At 52.3% G+C, this 17,827-nt stretch overlaps 1 protein-coding gene across 3 annotated transcripts in view; it reads left to right on the forward strand.

The window, feature by feature from the left end:
• GNAI2 (G protein subunit alpha i2) overlaps positions 1–17,827 on the forward strand; it is a 201,083-nt gene that overhangs the window by 178,143 nt on the left and 5,113 nt on the right. For all 3 annotated transcript variants that reach the window (XM_038408899.2, XM_038408898.2, XM_043518365.1), the window contains 2 exons: positions 2,928–3,057; positions 4,831–4,984. In XM_038408899.2, the coding sequence (XP_038264827.1) occupies positions 2,928–3,057; positions 4,831–4,984 (284 nt within the window). The remainder of the gene's footprint in view (positions 1–2,927; positions 3,058–4,830; positions 4,985–17,827) is intronic.

Below are 17,827 nucleotides of genomic sequence, written 5' to 3' on the forward strand. Positions count from 1 at the left end.
GAAGCGCTTCAGCTGCACCACTCTTGCAGTTTAAGTGTAGACACAGCCTGAGTCAATTACAAACTGAAACAGATTTGGTTTCAAATCACACTGTTAATTACACGAGTGCCATTCGGTGTGTCGTCCAGGCCTAACCTACCCAGAGTCCCTGAGTTTAATGTGAGCAGGTGCCTGCTGGACACACAGAAAGCAGTGCTGGCGTTATCTGACAATGTGCACCACTTGGCAATCTTAATGACTTCTGCATCTTAACTACGGAAGCCATCCCACACCCCAGTCATGAGTGAGTCTGACCCTCCCCTTTTCACTCATGGGGAAACCGAGGCACAGAAAGCCGAGGTGACTACCCCAGTGCCACCCAGCATCTCAGCAGCAGAGCAAGGAATAAAACTCCAGAGCTCCCAGCGCCCATCCCCTGCCCAGTCTCCACTGATGCCCAAGGGAAGCGGTGCCTTCGCGTATGCCTGGCAAGTTACCGTTCAGAGCACTCGCTCTAAACAAGCAAGGTGCTGACCCCGTTGGCCCTTGCCATGTTGTGTTGTAACACAGTGTTCTTACCCTATTTAGCTCCGCAGCGCTACATGTGATGAGTGTAATCCACTCCCGAGCCTTGCATTTCCTTTGTGCTGCTAGGATAGCTGTCTGAATGTGTGCAAGGCTACTGAGGCCTCAGCCTCTGCTTCCCAGCGCTTGCCGACAGCGTCTTCCCAGAGATCCATCCTTGCTTGCCACAACGCTCTTCCCGCTTGCCACAACGCTCTTCCCACTTGCCTGCAAGCTTTAGAAATACCTCCCCTGAGGCATGGATGCTGGAAGGGAAAAGGGAAGTTTACACTTCCCAGGAATGGAGGCGGCTGTTTAAATGGCTTGTCTGTGAGACCTTGTCTTCTCCAGGGGAAAAAAGGTTGGTTCTTAACTCAGGTTAGCTGACACAAGATAAAACTGCAGTGAAGGCAAGGCATTTTCACATGGTTAGTAGGTTGAGATAAAGACTGGAACAACCTAGGATTTAGCCAAGTAGACCTGCTAACTTATCTTCACTGGTATTTTAACCAGTTAAACTTGCTAACTCATGTTAAGAACACACCTTTTTTTTCCTAGTGAAGGTGCATTTTTATCCCCAAGTTAACTCTCCAGTGTTAGAATCCTATTCTGCACTGCACAGCCAGCCTGGGTGATTGGCACCTGGGTGTGAGTGTCCCACCACAGAGCCCTACCTCTGTTAGCATCCTCACTATCTCTGCACTCGCCCATGTGTTCTGAGGGAACATCCCATGATTCTTAGTGCTAGAGACGCTCTAGGATTTCCCCCCAGTCAGTCATGTCAGTTGCAGGAGAACTTGTCTGTCCTTTTGGGGGGAATTCCGGGAGGGCACAGGACTCAAACCCAGCTGTAGCAGCTGGCTGCAGACTTTCTTAGACAGTTGTAGTGTGGTCAGGGCCGAAATGCAGCTAAAATTCTTGTGTCCGACCTGCTGCTGCGATGCTGCTGTGCCCAGGAGCTGAGGCAGGAGTTGGCTGACTTAGCAGAGGGAACGGCACATTGGTGTGGCCAAGAGAACAGCAGCCAGTCATCTGGGCTGGTGCCAGCGCCACTTCATCCTTCCGAGTTGGCAAAGAGGTTTCTAAATAACGTGAGCAAATGATTCTCAATAAGAATGATTTACTCTGCACTCCTGAGCATCCCCAGACAGCCTGCAGACTCCTAGGCTCAGGTCCTCAGAGGTGTTTAATTGCTGTCAAGGCTGATTCCCCACTCTGGCACTTCGAGTGCAGAAGGTGGGCCCGCAAGGATTCTAAAAATTAATACTGGCCACTTCAGGCTGGTATTAAATTCCCAAGGTTACAGCTTTTCTCTGACCATGGATAGGTAGATGCTGCTCCCACCCAAGTGCAAAAAACCTCTTTGAGAACCCAGGAATGAGCACTTGGGAATTCCTCCCTCTGGGGTACCCTCAAGCCCCTTCACCCCCCTCCGGGGAAGAGCTGAGAAAGAAAACAAAGAAAATCAGCTGTTGCCATCAGCTAAGTAAAGATGTTCACAAACCTCTTAGGACACAAAAATCCAATCTTTTTCTTTAAAAAAGGTAAATTTTATTAAAAACAAAAGGAAAAAAAATACATCTAAAAACTTAGACTATTGCTAGATTTTAAAAAGAACCACTTACAAGGATTAAGCATCAAAATAACTTCCTTGAGGTCCAGCTTAAAGGTTACAAACAAAACAAAAGCCCTTGGGGTTAGCATAGAGGAGTCCACAAGCCATAAAGAAATGAGAGAAACCTAATCGCATCTTTCTAGACATTCCCTGATCTACTTACATATCTGGGGTTTCAAATGAGTAGTTTCTAGGTATGATTAGATTTATTTTTCATACCTGGCTTAAACTTCTTACAGCATTGCTGCTCTGTGTCCTTTCTGGAAGAACAACCACAGACAGACAAAAGGTTCGATTTTAAAAAGTTCTAGCTTTCCCATTGGCTTTTTTGGCCAAGTGCCTACTCACTTCCTTTTACCTATGCATAGCTGTCAGACTTTTTAACCCTTTACAGGTAAAGCAAGTAGAGAACAGTAACCAAGAGGGATTTTTATAGCTAACTGACTTGCTGGGTGCCCATAAAAGGGAGCTACCCCCATTCATTTATCACAGCTACCGAGCACCCTTTGAAAATCTGGGCCTAATTAGTTAATTGAGCCTCTCAGTTCTGGGAGGTTGGTCTTACAGGTGAGGAAACTGAGGCCTGTGCAGGTGACGAGATCTTCCAGGTTGTCCCAGCCAGTTGGTAGCAGGGCTAAGTGGCTCCCATTCTCAGCTCTAGCTGGCTCTCCCTCTCTGGACTGGGGAGTTGTTGATCAGGCTGAGGCTCAGCAATGGGCAGGAGTGGGGGAGGAGCTGCCCTGCTGTAACGCTGGCTGTTTGCTTGCAGGATGTTTGACGTGGGCGGCCAGAGGTCAGAAAGGAAGAAGTGGATCCATTGCTTCGAGGGCGTGACAGCCATTATCTTCTGCGTGGCTCTCAGCGCCTACGACCTGGTTCTGGCTGAGGACGAGGAGATGGTAAGGACAGGAGAGGGGCTAATCTGGCCCTGTGTCACTCGGAGCTAGTCTGAAATGCACGAGCATGAGGGACCATGGGCTGGGTGTCTCCAGCTCAATCCCCTGGATCTGTGCATGTTCACTGGGGAGGGGGTTTGCTGCAGGAGGCTCCAGGCCTCTTTCTCTCTCCACCGCCCCACTCCCTACTCCCTCCCCCCCCCCGGCACTCTAATCTCCTTCCTCCCACTGGATGCTTCTGTCCCTCTCTGACATCTCCTCACCTGCCCCCACCCTCATTGGCTGCCATTGCGTCACCTCTCTTACACGGGGGACAGAAACGAGGGGTGTCTGTAGGATATATGCGTGCAGGAACTGGGCATCTCAGCAGACTCATTAGCCCTCATCTGGGGCAGTAGAAAGCTGTGGGTTTGCCTCCCAGCCACCTGATCCTGCCAAAACCAGAAGGGACCGTTGGGTACGTCTAGTCTGAGCAGGCCAAAGATCTGCCCCCAAACAATCCCAAGAGCAGCCAGTTTTGACAGATAAATTCCAGAGATGGAGAATCTACCACGCCCCCTGGTAAAATGCTCCAGTGGCTCATTACTCACTGCTAAACAATTCTGCCTTCTAGCCATGGTTTGTTCTGTAGTTCCACGAGCTCTTTAGTGATTGCAGCGACACACTGGGCTGCTCATGGGTCCTGCAGGCATGTTGAGTGTAACTTGGTTAACACCATCTCTGTCCCAAAATTTCGGTACTCTACAGTGATGAGGCTGGCGTTTTGGGAAGGGTGCTGTCTCAGTGCTCTATAACGTTGGCAATTTCGCACCAGCAGTGCAGTGTTCCTGTGCCAGGCTGGGATATGACAATAGCCTAACAGCCAAATTGTCCTCCCTTTAGGTTCCAATGCCCCAGCACATTTATCTTTTCCCTTTCTTCCTCTTTCTGTGGCTCCACATGATGATGATTGATGATGATTAAACCTGTGTGCAAGTGTCATAAACTTGCCCTCTGATGCTTTCATTTGGCTTCTAGGAATTCCAGCTGATCGTGACCCTCCCCACGTGCTTTCTACTCTGAAAACTGCTCTGCAATAAGATTTATGGCTTTAAAACATTTTAAAGCTTCTCAGAATTCTCTTAGAACTGAGTTAACCTGGATGCCTAGGCCCCTAGACATAGGAGACATGAGCACCCCCCATCTAGCTAGACTCCAGTGGGAATGGTTGGAGGCAGTTCCATCCAGGAAACACCGGAAATGCATGAGGCTGTTGGTGCCCAAACTTCTCCAGAGTTGAGACATGGTTCCCCAAAATCCAGAGATCTCCTCTGTGTGAAAGGCAGAGGTTCTGGCTGTGCTGGCTCCTGAGACCTTCCCCAACTCATGCCAGTCTGTCTGATGTCCTTGTATGGCCCCATCACTCACCCGTGAGCAGGGGAGTGGTATTAGCCCCATTGTACAGATGGGAAACTGAGGCCCAATACTCAAAGGTATTTAGGCACCAAACTTCCATTGATTTCAACTGAACTTGGCTACAGCATGAAGAAATTTGATTCCAGGGGAAGTGAGACCCCCTAAACCCCTCTGAGGATCTGGTCCAAAGTGACTTGCACAAAGTTACACAGGGAGTTTTGGGGGACAAGGGAATTGAATCTGGGTCTTTTGAATTCCAGTTGCATGCCCTAACCACTAGGCAGCCCTTCCCCCTGCCATTTCTCCAGCTCCTAACCCGGTTCGTGCTCTGTCTGGGTCCCGTCTGGCTTACTAAATGCCTGTGGTTGGTTGTCTTGACAGAACCGGATGCATGAGAGCATGAAGCTGTTCGACAGCATCTGTAACAACAAGTGGTTCACAGACACATCCATCATCCTCTTCCTGAATAAGAAGGACCTCTTTGAGGAGAAGATCCTACACAGCCCTCTGACCATCTGCTTCCCCGAGTACACGGGTAATGTGCTGCTTCTCGCCAGGGTGAAACCCATCCTGGCTCCCAGCGGGTGGTGAATCATCCACTTCCACATGGCTCCGGGCTCAGCACCTGCTCTGGGTGGAGGATAAACTTGTAGCTCCTAGAATTTCCATCACAGACCTTCCCCGTTTCAAGATCATGTGGCCACACCCTGGTATTTTAGGCTGCACTCAGAGGCTATGGGGAGGAGGTAGAAATGAAAATGCCACGGGTTCGATTATCTTGTTTATACGTAGACTTTACTAGGCCTGTTACACTGAGATCCCTGCCTGTTAGTACGGGTCATGGCTGGGAGGAGGTGACCTCAAATGGGAGGTCCTGTGTTGTCAGGAGCGATTGGGTGCCATTGCAGACTCAGGAGAGGCATCCGCTTAGGAATGCATGAAATGAGCATGCAGACGGTATAGAGATGAGTGTGGTATAAAGGCTCAGCTAGTAAGTCAGATGCAATAAGTCTCATGCAAGATATACAGGGCTCTGAAGAGACTGAGAATAGCGCCAAGAGCTGAGAGGCTCCTGTCAGGGCCAGAGGAACTGAACCTAAAGGTCTGTGCAGCCGCAGCTAGACCAGGAAACTCCTGTGACTTTCAGTGGGGCTGCCTCCGGGAGGCAGGTCCCTGTGAATGGGACAGACTGTGGGAAAATCTAGCTCTGTCGCTGCTCCTGCCGCCCTGATCTCTGCTGATGTGAGAAGGGATGTAAGAGAGGGCAGCTCTGTTGAGATGTTGACTGGAGGGTGAGCCCCCTGGAAGGGGGTCTTACCTGGGTTAGGGTAGCTGTCAGCTATATTTAGCTGTTGGGTATAAAGCCCATCCAGACCCTGTGGTTGTACATGGCAGCTGAGTTGAGTCAGGCCCTGGAGTTGGCTGCTGCTGTCTGGGAGCTTAGCTCCAGCAGTAGTGACGCGGGTTCCATGCACAAGATGCTGAGGGCTTATCTGATCATGGAGCTGTGTGCTAGAGCAGGCCTGAGGTGCTGGGGAGATCTCTGCTCAGCTCTCGCTTCCTCCAGGTACCCTGGAATGGCCCTGTGAGCTGCTTCCTGCCAGGCCAGCTGTTAGCACAGCTCCTCCTGCATCACAGCCTAGACGATCACGACACCTGAGGCTCAGGGAGGATTCGGTTCAGGGGCAGGATGAAGCTACTGCAAACTTCAAGGCAAACCCCATTGTCAGAGGGGATGCTGGAGCTGCCCTGTTCTGTGCCATGAGGCTGGGAGCATACAGGCCAAGCCAGACCTGCCAAAGTTACTCTAGGAGACGCTCTCTCTGGGCTCATTGAGATCCTACCTATTTGAAGTGGTCATGTTAATTGAACACTGGCCCCAATGCACTTCAAACGATCGGGGAGTTGCTTGAGCCCCAGCACTTGATGCACAAAGCCAATCCCTTACTTGCATCTTGGAGTCCCGGCTTCCCTGGCATTCCATCGGGAGCTGCCCTCTCCCAGCCCTGGGGGGAAGCTGGGACTCCCAAGGTGGAGACCAGCTGGCCACTTCCACATAGTGGCTCTGCCTTGTCAAACTGGGATGCCTGCCTATCGCATACCACTCCAGTCCAGTGGCTGTGGCTGTGGTGGAGGAGAGGCGGGTTTGAAAATCCATGTAAGTTGTAGCAAACCTGGGCCCAACGGGGAGTGATGGTCACTGCACTGCTCTCCAGGGCCCCTGTGAGCTCAGAGTACAACACACTGGCCATGTTCCATGTCCTGCTCTGCCCAGCCCATAGAGGGTGAGTCTGTTCCAGCCACAGCTATGGAGCTTGACTCTTTAGCTCAAGCTATAGCAGCTCCTGCTTCTGGTTTAATCCCTGGCATAGCACTTGGATCCTCCTTGAGAGGCCTCAACCTTTCCAGCTACAGCCCTGTGCTGGGTTTAGCTCTGGGAGCATGTCTCATTCTGTCCATTGAAGGGCAGCAGTGGGACCTCTGTGCCAGATAGGACCGCACTGTGCCAGGTACTGTACAAACAGACTTGTTAACTCTCCCTCGTCACTAATCCCTGCGAGTCCTTGAAATGGGGGTTTGATTCCAGGGCAGCCCCAGGGACCCCAGAGAGGCAGGGAAGAGAAGGTGAGCACAGCAGCATGCAGGCTCCATTTAGTCTGCATTGTTTTATCAGCACCTCCTGACAGCAGTGGCAAATCCTCATCGGGCCCTTGCTGTGAGACTAAAAACCTGAGGACGTCTCCTCTGTGACGCTTGTTCTGCACAGAGGAAGTGCCAGAGGCATGCAGGGTCAGGAGGACAGGAAACAGCAAGCTACAGACCTGCTCTGTCCCTGCTGATAAGCTACCAGGCCAGTAGCTTGTGTCTGGCTCTTTCTAGTGAGGCTCCCGTGCTGGGCTCAGTGAAGTCTCCAGGAGTGGGGGCGGTCTGTACAGGGTAGCAGCACGTTGGGCTGGGGTTTAACTGAACGGCGGCTGAGCTGCTCTCTCCTGGGGTTACTGGCAGCTGTGCGCATCGTGACTGCCTTCCATAGAGAAGGGAACCAGTGGACAGACCTGCTTCCGTCTGGGCTAGGGGATGAAATACCTTTTGACAGGCCAGTTCAAGCCTTCGGACCTGCTCTGGCTGTGGGCAGAACGCTGTGTTCAGGCTCTGTATGGGGCTGTCTGGGTCTCCACCCCACCCGCCGTGTGCCAGGCGCCCAGGCCTGGCTCGAGGGTAAGTAGCTTTGACCTAGAAGGGATACTGTCCCCCTGTCTTAGGGGTCTGGCTACACCGGTGGTTCTCAAACTTTTGTCCTGGTGACCCCTTTCACATAGCTGTGAAGGGGTCTGAGTGCAACCCCCACCTTATAAATGAAAAACACTTTTTAAAATACATTTAACACCATTATAAATTCAGGAGGCAAAGCGGGGTTTGGAATGGAGGTTGACAGCTCGCAACCCCCCATGTAATAACCTCGCGACCCCGAGGGGTCCTGACCCCCAGTTTGAGAACCCCTGGTCTACACTGCAGCTCTGAGCGCACCTGCCATCCCGGGGAAACAGGCTTATGCCCTGCTAGTGTGAGTCTGTCTGCCTGGGATCAGAGGCTCTTCCCATTGCAGGGTGGATGGACCCTGACTTGACTGACCTAACTTAAGTTAAGAACCCATCTTTTTTCGCAGTGTTGACTTTCCCATAGACACTTACCTGGCTGTAGTATCTGGGCACCTCACTGTCTTCACTGTGACCCTCACGCTGCCCGAGCAGCAGGGCAGGGCTGTCACTCTGTCGTACAGGTGAGGGCCTGAGTGGTGAGTGGTAGGATCAAGGTCGCACCCTGAGTCTGTGGGAAAGGAGGGGATTGAACCAGGTCTCCCCTTCTAGGCTGGTGCTCTAAGCTCTGGCCCAGCCTCCCCTCTCTCCGCTTGTGAGTTGGGCGGGCCTAAAATTCCACCTGCCTTTTCTTGAAAAAACCCAAACTAAACCGAAGTTGTCCTCGGCAACCCTACAACAACCCCTTCCTCTGCCTCATGCCACCAGAACAAACCCGCTGCCGTGCAGATCCTCTCAAACCCAGCACCCAGCAGCAATCCTGCCATAGCAAGCCAGCATGGGCACGCCCTGCAGCCAGGGTTGGAGCAGCCAACTGGGCTGTAGCAACCCTACAATAACAAATCGGGGCCTATGGAATCTACTCCTCTTGAGTGATACTGTGTGAACAATCAAGGCATAGAGCCTGGTGCCCCATCCCTCCTGGAACAGCAATGTGTCGATCTGATGGAGACGTGACGTTCAGGAGGATAATAGCTGTAAATGTCGAGTTCTGGGACTTTCTGAAAAATTGGTACATGGGGGAGGGGAAATCACGTGATCGAGGGGAAAATACGTTGGATTTTAACCCCATGTGCACGTCCGCGTCCCTTTTGCAGCACAGCTGCTCTCAGTCCCAGCCCAAGGTAACTTTGGAACAGCCAGTTCTTCTTCAAGTGATTGCTCCTGTGCATTCCAATAGGGGTGTGTACGCACACCGCATGCACGATTGCTGGAAGCTTTAACTTCGCGGTACCTGTCGGGTTCGCAGTGGAGACCCCTAGAGTGGCGTCTTCATGGTGACATATATATATATATATATATATATATATATATATATATATATATATATATATATATATATATATGACCCTGCTGCCCGTTCAGTTCTTTCTTACCGCCAGTGGTGGTAGTTGGAACAGCTTAGTGCTTGCTCACAAGTTACTTAGCCTAGTGGTTTCCTTTGTCTTCAGTGTAGATAGTTATTCAAGTTGTTAATAGTTGTAGTTATTATTCTTTCCAGGGGGTTCCCCCCTCCCCCCTTCATTCTACTTTCCCTAGCGTCAGAGCATGCCTAGGCCGCAGGGGCTTAAAGCGTGCGAGAGGTGTGGGAAGTCTGTTCCCACAAGCGATATGCATGCCGATTGTCTCAAATGTCTCGGCAAGGGCCATCAAACAGATAAGTGCCCTATTTGCAGGGGCTTTAAACCCAGAACAAAGAGAGAGCGGGACTACCGCCTGAGACTCCTTTTGATGGAGTCGGCCCTTCAGCCGCAGATGGAACCGGCGTCGGTCTCCTCGGTACGCAGTACACTGGCCTTAGTACAGGATGTCCCGGCACTGAGGAAGGACCCGGCAAAGAGCCACCGGCACTGTTCTCCGGCACACAATGCCAGTGCCTCATGTCGGCACCGATCCCAGTCTCCGATGCCACAGAGGTTGCTCCCCTGTCAGGAAGCCGAAGGGCGATCACAGTGGGGTGCATGCTCCGGTTGGACGCCCCCGGCAAGGCCATCAAGAGCCAATGCTGTCAGCCTCGGCCCCGGCTGCAGAGCCCGAGTCCGGTGGGAACGGAGTCTCCTACCCGTGTGGAATTAGAGGAAGAGCTCGACCTCCCCTCCACTCCGGACACCTATGAGGCAGCCTGCGATCTCATTGATGCGATGTTTCAGTACCTGGACCCGCATGTGCGAGATCCGGGCCTGCAGAATCAGCTACCGGCATCGGTGCCGACAGTAGCAGTGTGCCCGGCACCAAGGGGCGCCGCTATATCAGCAACGACTTCGGCACCGATGGCTGTACCGATGTCGGCGGCACCGATGATGGCAGTTCCGATGGCTACGGCACCATTGGGGACAGCGATGCCAGCACCGATGACAGCACCGCCACTAATCCAGCATCATGGTAAACCCATGATGTTATGGCGCCGGTCTCCGTCCCCTCGCCACCGTTCTCCAGCACCGTCTGGCTCTGCTCCACTGTGGTCGGCATCGGAGTACTCGTCGGAGTCTGAGGCCGAATCTTCACAGTCCCATCGCAGACATTACCAATCTTGGTCCCGACATCAGTCCCGGCACCATCAGCCGGCAGAGCAAGCGGCGCCCATAGCCACTTGGCCGCCCCAGTGGCAGGGCCCAGTACAATGGCCCTTTTGGATCCCATGGGCCTATCATCAGGCCCAAGGCCAAGGGTCTAGACCCGTGTCGGTGGTAGAATCATAGAATATCAGGGTTGGAAGGGACCTCAGGAGGTCATCTAGTCCAACCCCCTGCTCAAAGCAGGACCAATCCCCAACTAAATCATCCCAGCCAGGGCTTTGTCAAGCCTGACCTTAAAAACTTCTAAGGAAGGAGATTCCACCACCTCCCTAGGTAACACATTCCAGTGTTTTACCACCCTCCTAGTGAAAAAGGTTTTCCTAATATCCAACCTAAACCGCCCCCACTGCAACCTGAGACCATTATTCCTCCTTCTGTCATCTGCTACCACTGAGAACAGTCTAGATCCATCCTCTTTGGAACCCCCTTTCAGGTAGTTGAAAGCAGCTATCAAATCTCCCCTCATTTTTCTCTTCCGCAGACTAAAGAATCCCAGTTCCCTCAGCCTCTCCTCATAAGTCATGTGTTCCAGTCCCCTAATCATTTTTGTTGCTCTCAACTCTTCTAATTTTTCCACATCCTTCTTGTAGTGTGGGGCTCAAAACTGGACACAATACTCCAGATGAGGCCTCACCAATGTCGAATAGAGGGGAACAATCACGTCCCTCGATCTGCTGGCAATGCCCCTACTTATACATCCCAAAATGCCATTGGCCTTCTTGGCAACAACGGCACACCGTTGACTCGTATCCAGCTTCTCGTCCACTATAACCCCCAGGTCCTTTTCTGCAGAACTGCGGCCGAGCCATTCAGTCCCTAGTCAGTAGCGGTGCATGGGATTCTTCCGTCCTAAGTGCAGGACTCTGCACTTGTCCTTATTGAACTTCATCAGATTTATTTTGGCCCAATCCTCTAATTTGTCTAGGTCCCTCTGTATCCTATCCCTACCCTCCAGCATATCTACCTCTCCTCCCAGTTTACTGTCATCTGCAAACTTGCTGAGGGTGCAATCCACAGCATCCTCCAGATCATTAATGAAGATGTTGAACAAAACTGGCCCGAGGACTGACCCTTGAGGCACTCCACTTGATCCTGGCTGCCAACTAGACATGGAGCCATTGATCGCTGCCCGTTGAGCCCGACAATCTAGCCAACTTTCTCTCCACCTTATAGTCCATTCATCCAGCCCATACTTCTTTAACTTGCTGGCAAGAATACTGTGGGAGACTGTATCAAAAGCTTTGCTAAAATCAAGGAATAACACGTCCACTGCTTTCCCCTCATCCACAGAGCCAGTTATCTCATCATAGAAGGCAATTAGGTTAGTCAGGCATGACTTGACCTTGATGAATCCATGCTGACTGTTCCTGATCACTTTCCTCTCCTCTAAGTGCTTCAGAATTGATTCCTTGAGGACCTGCTCCATGATTTTTCCAGGGACTGAAGTGAGGCTGACTGGCCTCGAGTTCCCCGGATCCTCCTCCTTTCCTTTTTTAAAGATGGGCACTACATTAGCCTTTTTCCAGTCGTCCGGGACTTCCCCCAATCGCCATGAGTTTTCAAAGATAATGGACAATGGCTCTGCAATCACATCCGCCCACTCCTTTAGCGCACTCGGGTGCAGCGCATCCGGCCCCATGGACTTGTGCTCATCCCGCTTTTCTAAATAGTCCCAAACCACTTCTTTCTCCACAGAGGGCTGGTCACGTCCTCCCCCTGCTGTGCTGCCCAGTGCAGTAGTCTGGGAGCTGACCTTGTTTGTGAAGACGGAGGCAAAAAAAGCATTGAGTACATTTAGCTTTTTCCACATCCTCTGTCACTAGCTTGCCTCCCTCATCCCACACTTTCCTTGACTTTCTTCTTGTTGCTAACATACCTGAAGAAACCCTTCTTGTTACTCTTAACATCTCTTGCTGTTACTCTTAACATCCCCGTGCCTCTCCATCAGCATCATTGACGGCATGCCGCTCCCCTAGGGCACCAGAGAACCCTACATGGGATGTGACTGCCGATCAGCCGCAGTCAGCCACAGCTCCCACTCCACCGACGGTAGAGGCCACTCAGTCGGTTGTTTTTTAGGCCTCCTGAGTTGCTATGTCCAGCCTCTAGACAACTGGAGGGGCAGGAGCACCCGGTTCCGGGAACATCTTCCTCCTCTTGGCCTGATGAGGCTGTGGCGGGCACATCCACTGCTTTACCACCAGTGGATGTCAAGGGCCACCAGGACCTACTTAGGAGGGTGGCAAGTAACCTTAACCTCCAGGTGGAGGAAGTTGCTGAGGACTTAGACCCCACAGTAGATATCCTCGCCCCAGAGGGTCCCTCCAGGGTTGCATTGCCCCTCATAGTCTATCCAGACCACCACCAGTGTGCTTTGGCAGACTCCAGCCTCTATACCACTGATGGCTAAGGGTGTGGAGAGACACTACTTTCTGCCACAAAAGGGCAGTGAGCACCTTTTTACACATCCCCAACCGGCTACGTTGGTCGTAGATGCGGTAAATCATAAGGAGTGGCAGGGTCAACGAGGTTCCGCTCCTAAGTCACGTGACTCAAAGAAGCTGGACCTCTTCGGCCATAAAGTCTATTCAACTGGGGGTCTCCAGCTTCGAATAGCTAACCAACAGGTAGCGCTAGGCAGATATGCCTTTAATTCCTGGTAGGCGTTGGCCAAGTTCCAGGAGTTTATCCCAACTGATTCATGTAGGGAGTTCGGAGCCCTCCTGGAGGAAGGCAGGGTGGTCTCTAGAACTGCTCTTCAAGCAGCCCTGATGCGGCGGATTTGGGAGCTAGAACTATGGCCACCACCATCACTATGAGACGTAGTGCATGGCTCCAGGTCTCAGGTATCCCTCCCGAGGTCCAAAATACCATATAGGGCCTTCCCTTTGACCCTGAGGGCCTGCTTGCCCAAAATATGGACAAACATTTACACAGCCTCAAGCACTATCCGGCCACTGAGATCTCTGGGGCTGCACTTTTAGGCCTCAGCCCCCATCTCGCTTCTACCAAGGACCTCCGAGATGGGACCCACCTAGAAGGAGGAGCAGAAACAATAGGAGGCGCCCACAGGCCTCTTCGGGCCAAGGCCAGAGTTCAACTAAACAGCCCCCGGCACTAAGCCTAACTTTTGAAGTTAAGCACGAGGACAGTGCACCAGTCGCCTACCGGATCCTTCCCGTCCCTTTGTGAACCGACTCTCCCGCTTCTACCGGGCTTGGGCTCAGATCACGTCAGATCGCTGGGTCCTCAGCATGGTAGGGGCGGGATATTCTATCCAATTCTGCTCCCTACCGCCCTCCCACCCGCCTTCCCCGTCTCTCTTCAGCGACCCTTCTCACGAGCAACTTCTTCTACAGGAGGTTCAGCCGCTCCTAGCACTAGGGGCGATAGAGGTCCCTCAGGAATTCAGGGCAAGGGGTTCTACTCCCATTATTTCCTTATCCCCAAGGTCAAGAGGGGGCTTTGGCCTATCCTGGACCTGTGAGACCTCAACTCGTGCATAAAAAAGATGAAGTTTTGCATGGTGTCTTTGGCCACCATCATTCCCTCAATGGAGCCGGGAGACTGGTACTGCCCTCGACTTGAAGGACGCGTCTTTCCATATTTCAGTTATCCCTTCCCACAGGCGTTTTCTCAGGTTCGTAGTCGGTGGCCGCTACCAGTTCAGGGTGCTTCCGTTCGGCCTTTCCACTACCCCTCAGGTATTCACCAAGTGTCTGGCGGTAGTGGCAACATTCCTCCGCAGGCTCCAGGTCCAGGTTTTCCCATACCTGGATGACTGGCTTTTCAAGGCAGAATCCCAAACAAGGGTAGCGCAGCACGTATACCTGGTCAGGGACGCATTCCTCAGGCTGGGCCTTATATTGAACGAACCCTAGTCTATCCTGACCCCCACTCAAAGGATAGAGTTCATTGGAGCCCTCCTGGACTCTGCAGTCGCGAGGGCGTTCCTCCCAGAACTACGCTTCAAAGCAATCTCGGACATTATTCATACCCTCATTTTGTTTCTCAACCATCACAGCCAGAAACTGTATGGGGCTTCTGGGACATATGGTGGCCTGCACATACGTGATGCAACACACCAGGCTCTGCCTTTGACCTCTACAAGCGTGGCTTGCACAGGACGGGCAGGGATCCATTGGACTCAATAGTGACCCTCCCTCCGCGAATACCCAGCTCACTCCACTGGTGGCTCCAACCTCAGATGGTCTGTGCGGGAGTTTCTTTCACAAAGCCCCAATTGACGATTGTCCTGGTTAAGGACGCTTCAGCGCTCGGTTGGGGAGCTCATCTAGGCAGTGTCAGAACCCAAGACCTCAGGTCCCAGGCAGAGCTGTTGCTGTACATCAATGTCCAAGAACTGAGAGCGGTTCACCTGGCATGCCAGACATTCCAGAGCCGTCTCTGGGATAGGTGCATATCAGTACTCGCAGACAACACCACAGAGATCTTTTATATAAAGAGACAGGGTGGTGCTCGCTCCTCTCCCCTCTGTCAGGAAGCCCTCACCCTGTGGGATTTTTGCATCATGCACTCCATACACCTGCAGGCGTCATACCTTCCTGGGGTGCAGAACGAACTGGTAGACCGCCTCAGCCACTCGTTCCAGGGACACGAGTGGTCCCTCAGATCGGATATCGCCCACTCAATTTTCCAGAAGTGGGGCTTTCCCCATACAGACGTGTTCGTCACACGGGGCAACAGGAAATGCCAGAGGTTCTGCTCCTTCCTGAACCACAGCCCAGGCTCCATTGTGGACACCTGTCTCCTATCTTGGGCGGGGCACCTGATGTATGCATTTCCACCATCCTCCCCTCATACACAGAGTGCTCCTCAAGGTTGGCCAGGACAGGGCCTCGTTGATCCTGATAACACCAGTGTGGCCCTGCCAGCACTGGTTCACCATATTGTTGAACCTTTCAGTGGTCACACCAATAGTGCTCCCCATCTGCCCATCCCTAATTTCGCAGGACCACGGCCGGCTGCAGCACCCCAACTTGGAGTCCCTCCACCTCACAGCGTGGAAATGCTATGGTTGAACCCTTTGGAACTTCAGTGTTCGAACTTGATCAGGGAATTCCTGTTGGGAAGCAGAAGACTTGAGCCACGTACCTGGCCAAGTGGAAACGTTTCTTTATTTGGTCCCGACAAAGAGGATCTGAACCACAATCAGCCCCAGTTCCTCTTGTCCTAGATTACCTCTTGGACCTCAAGCGCAAAGGGTTGGTGATATCATCCCTAAGGGTACATCTGGTGGCCATTTCGGCCTTCCACCCAGGAACTGTGGGGGGATCAGTATTCAGTAACCCTCTGGTAGGTAGTTCCTTAAGGGCTTTGACAGACTTTACCCACCTATACATCGGCCTGTTCCCCCCCGGGACTTAAACCTGGTCCTATCCTCTCTCATGAGGCCCCCTTTTGAGCATATGGCTACCTGCCCTCTCTCTTATCTGTCCTGAAAGGTGGCCTTCCTAGTAGCTATAACCTCTGCAAGGAGGGTGTCCGAGCTCAGAGCCCAGACCTCCAAACCCCCGTACACAGTATTTTATAAAGACAAAGTGCAGCTACGCCCCCCACCATGCATTTTTGCCCAAAGTGGTCTCCCAGTTTCATGTGAACCAGGACACATTCTTGCCTGTGTTCTTCCCTAAACCCCATGCCACCAGCAGGGAGCGCGTGTTTCACACCTTAGATGTTAGACAGGCCTTAGCCCTTTACATTGAACGCACAAAGGCGTTCCGTAAATCACCACAGCTCTTTATTGCAATTGCAGAAAGGATGAGGGGGTTTCCTATCTCATCACAGAGAATGTCATCATGGACCACGTCCTGCATCAGGACATGCTATGATCTGGCTAAAATGCCAGCTCCACCTATTACAGCGCATTCCACCAGAGTACAAGCGACGTCTGCGGCTTTCCTGGCGCAGGTCCCTATCCTGGACATCTGCAAGGCAGCAACGTGGTCTTCAGCCCACACCTTCACTTACCATTACGCTATGACCCAGCAGGCGAGGGATGCTGCTGCTTTTGGTTTGGCAGTCCTCCAGTCGACAGTCAGGTGAACTCCGACCCCTCCTCCGGGGTAACCGCTTGGAAGTCACCTATTGGAATGCACATGAGCAATCACTTGAAGAAGAAAAAACGGTTACTCATCTCTCGTAACTGTTGTTCTTCGAGATGTGTTGCTCATGTCCATTCCAAATCCCGCCTGCCTCCCCACTGTCGGAGTCTTCCGACAAGAAAGAACTGAACAGGCAGCGGGTCGGCAGGGTCATATATACGTCGTCATGAAAGCACCACTCTAGAGGTCTCCACTGTCAACCCAACGGGTACCGGGTACCTCTAGGGAAAAGCTTCCGGCGATCATGCATGCGGCACACGCACACACCTATTGGAATGGACAGGAGCAACACATCTCGAAGAACAACAGTTACGAGAGGTGAATAACCGTTTTTTTCCAGTCATTTTGTGTGCTCTGACGCAGCTCCACCAGCCCTGCAGAAAGTGACTGGATGTGGGAGTTAGTCCGGTTACTGCTGCCTTTCAGGTCGCAGATTATCTCAGCATGGCTTCTGAGGAAAATGGAAGAGCTGATGCAGACAGTGCCCCTATTAAAACAAGCGCCGTGGGTGGGCCCGATGCACCACTGTGCCTTGCTGGGAGTAGCACCCTCCGGTCTTATCCCCCAGCCGTGCACCTGGCCTGCCAGTCCTTAGTCAATATTGGGCATTTCCCCCAATCGGCCACCAATCTAAGCTGCCACCTCAGTCTGCTACTTGTGAGTGCCACCTTCCTGCGCAGTGCCCTGAGGAATCCGGGAGTGCAGACTGGGCAGGGATTCTCAAGGTAGGGTGCATTCGGCAGGCTCTACCATGGCACCGCCCAGGCCAGAGCCAGCTGGAGTCACCAGCAATCAGGCACAAGTGGTCGTCTTTCAAGCCATGTTTCTCCCTCTCTCCCCCTCTTCAGTCTCTGTTTACAGTGCCAGTGCCAGTACCCAGTCAAATCGAATAGCAACGTCTCCTGGCAGCTGGCTAGGTTGGCTTGGTAGGGTGCTCTGGAGTGACAGCCTGGGATCTGGAGAGGCTTTAGTGGGAGCAGTGTGCAGTTCTGGACGCCACACTTCGGGGGTGATGTGGACAAATTGGAGAGAGTGCAGAATGGTCAAAGGTTTAGAAAACCTGACTGCTGGGGACAGGTCAAAAACCTGGGCATGTTTGGTCTTGAGCAAAGAAGACTGAGGTGGGGGTGGGTCTGATACCAGCGTTCTAATTTGTGAAGAGCTCTTCTAAAGAGGATGGGGATCAATGTTCTCCACCTCCACTGAAGGGAGGACAAGCAGCAATAGGTGTAATCGGCAGCAAAGGAGATAGAGGTTAGATATTAGCAAACATTTTCTAACTCTCAGGGGAGTGAAGCTCTGGAACAGGCCTACAAGGGGGGTTGTGGGATCCTGTCATTGGGAGGTTTTAAGATTGACT

This window comes from Dermochelys coriacea, chromosome 7 (genome assembly GCF_009764565.3).
Source record: "Dermochelys coriacea isolate rDerCor1 chromosome 7, rDerCor1.pri.v4, whole genome shotgun sequence".
Taxonomy (NCBI): Eukaryota; Metazoa; Chordata; order Testudines; family Dermochelyidae; genus Dermochelys; species Dermochelys coriacea.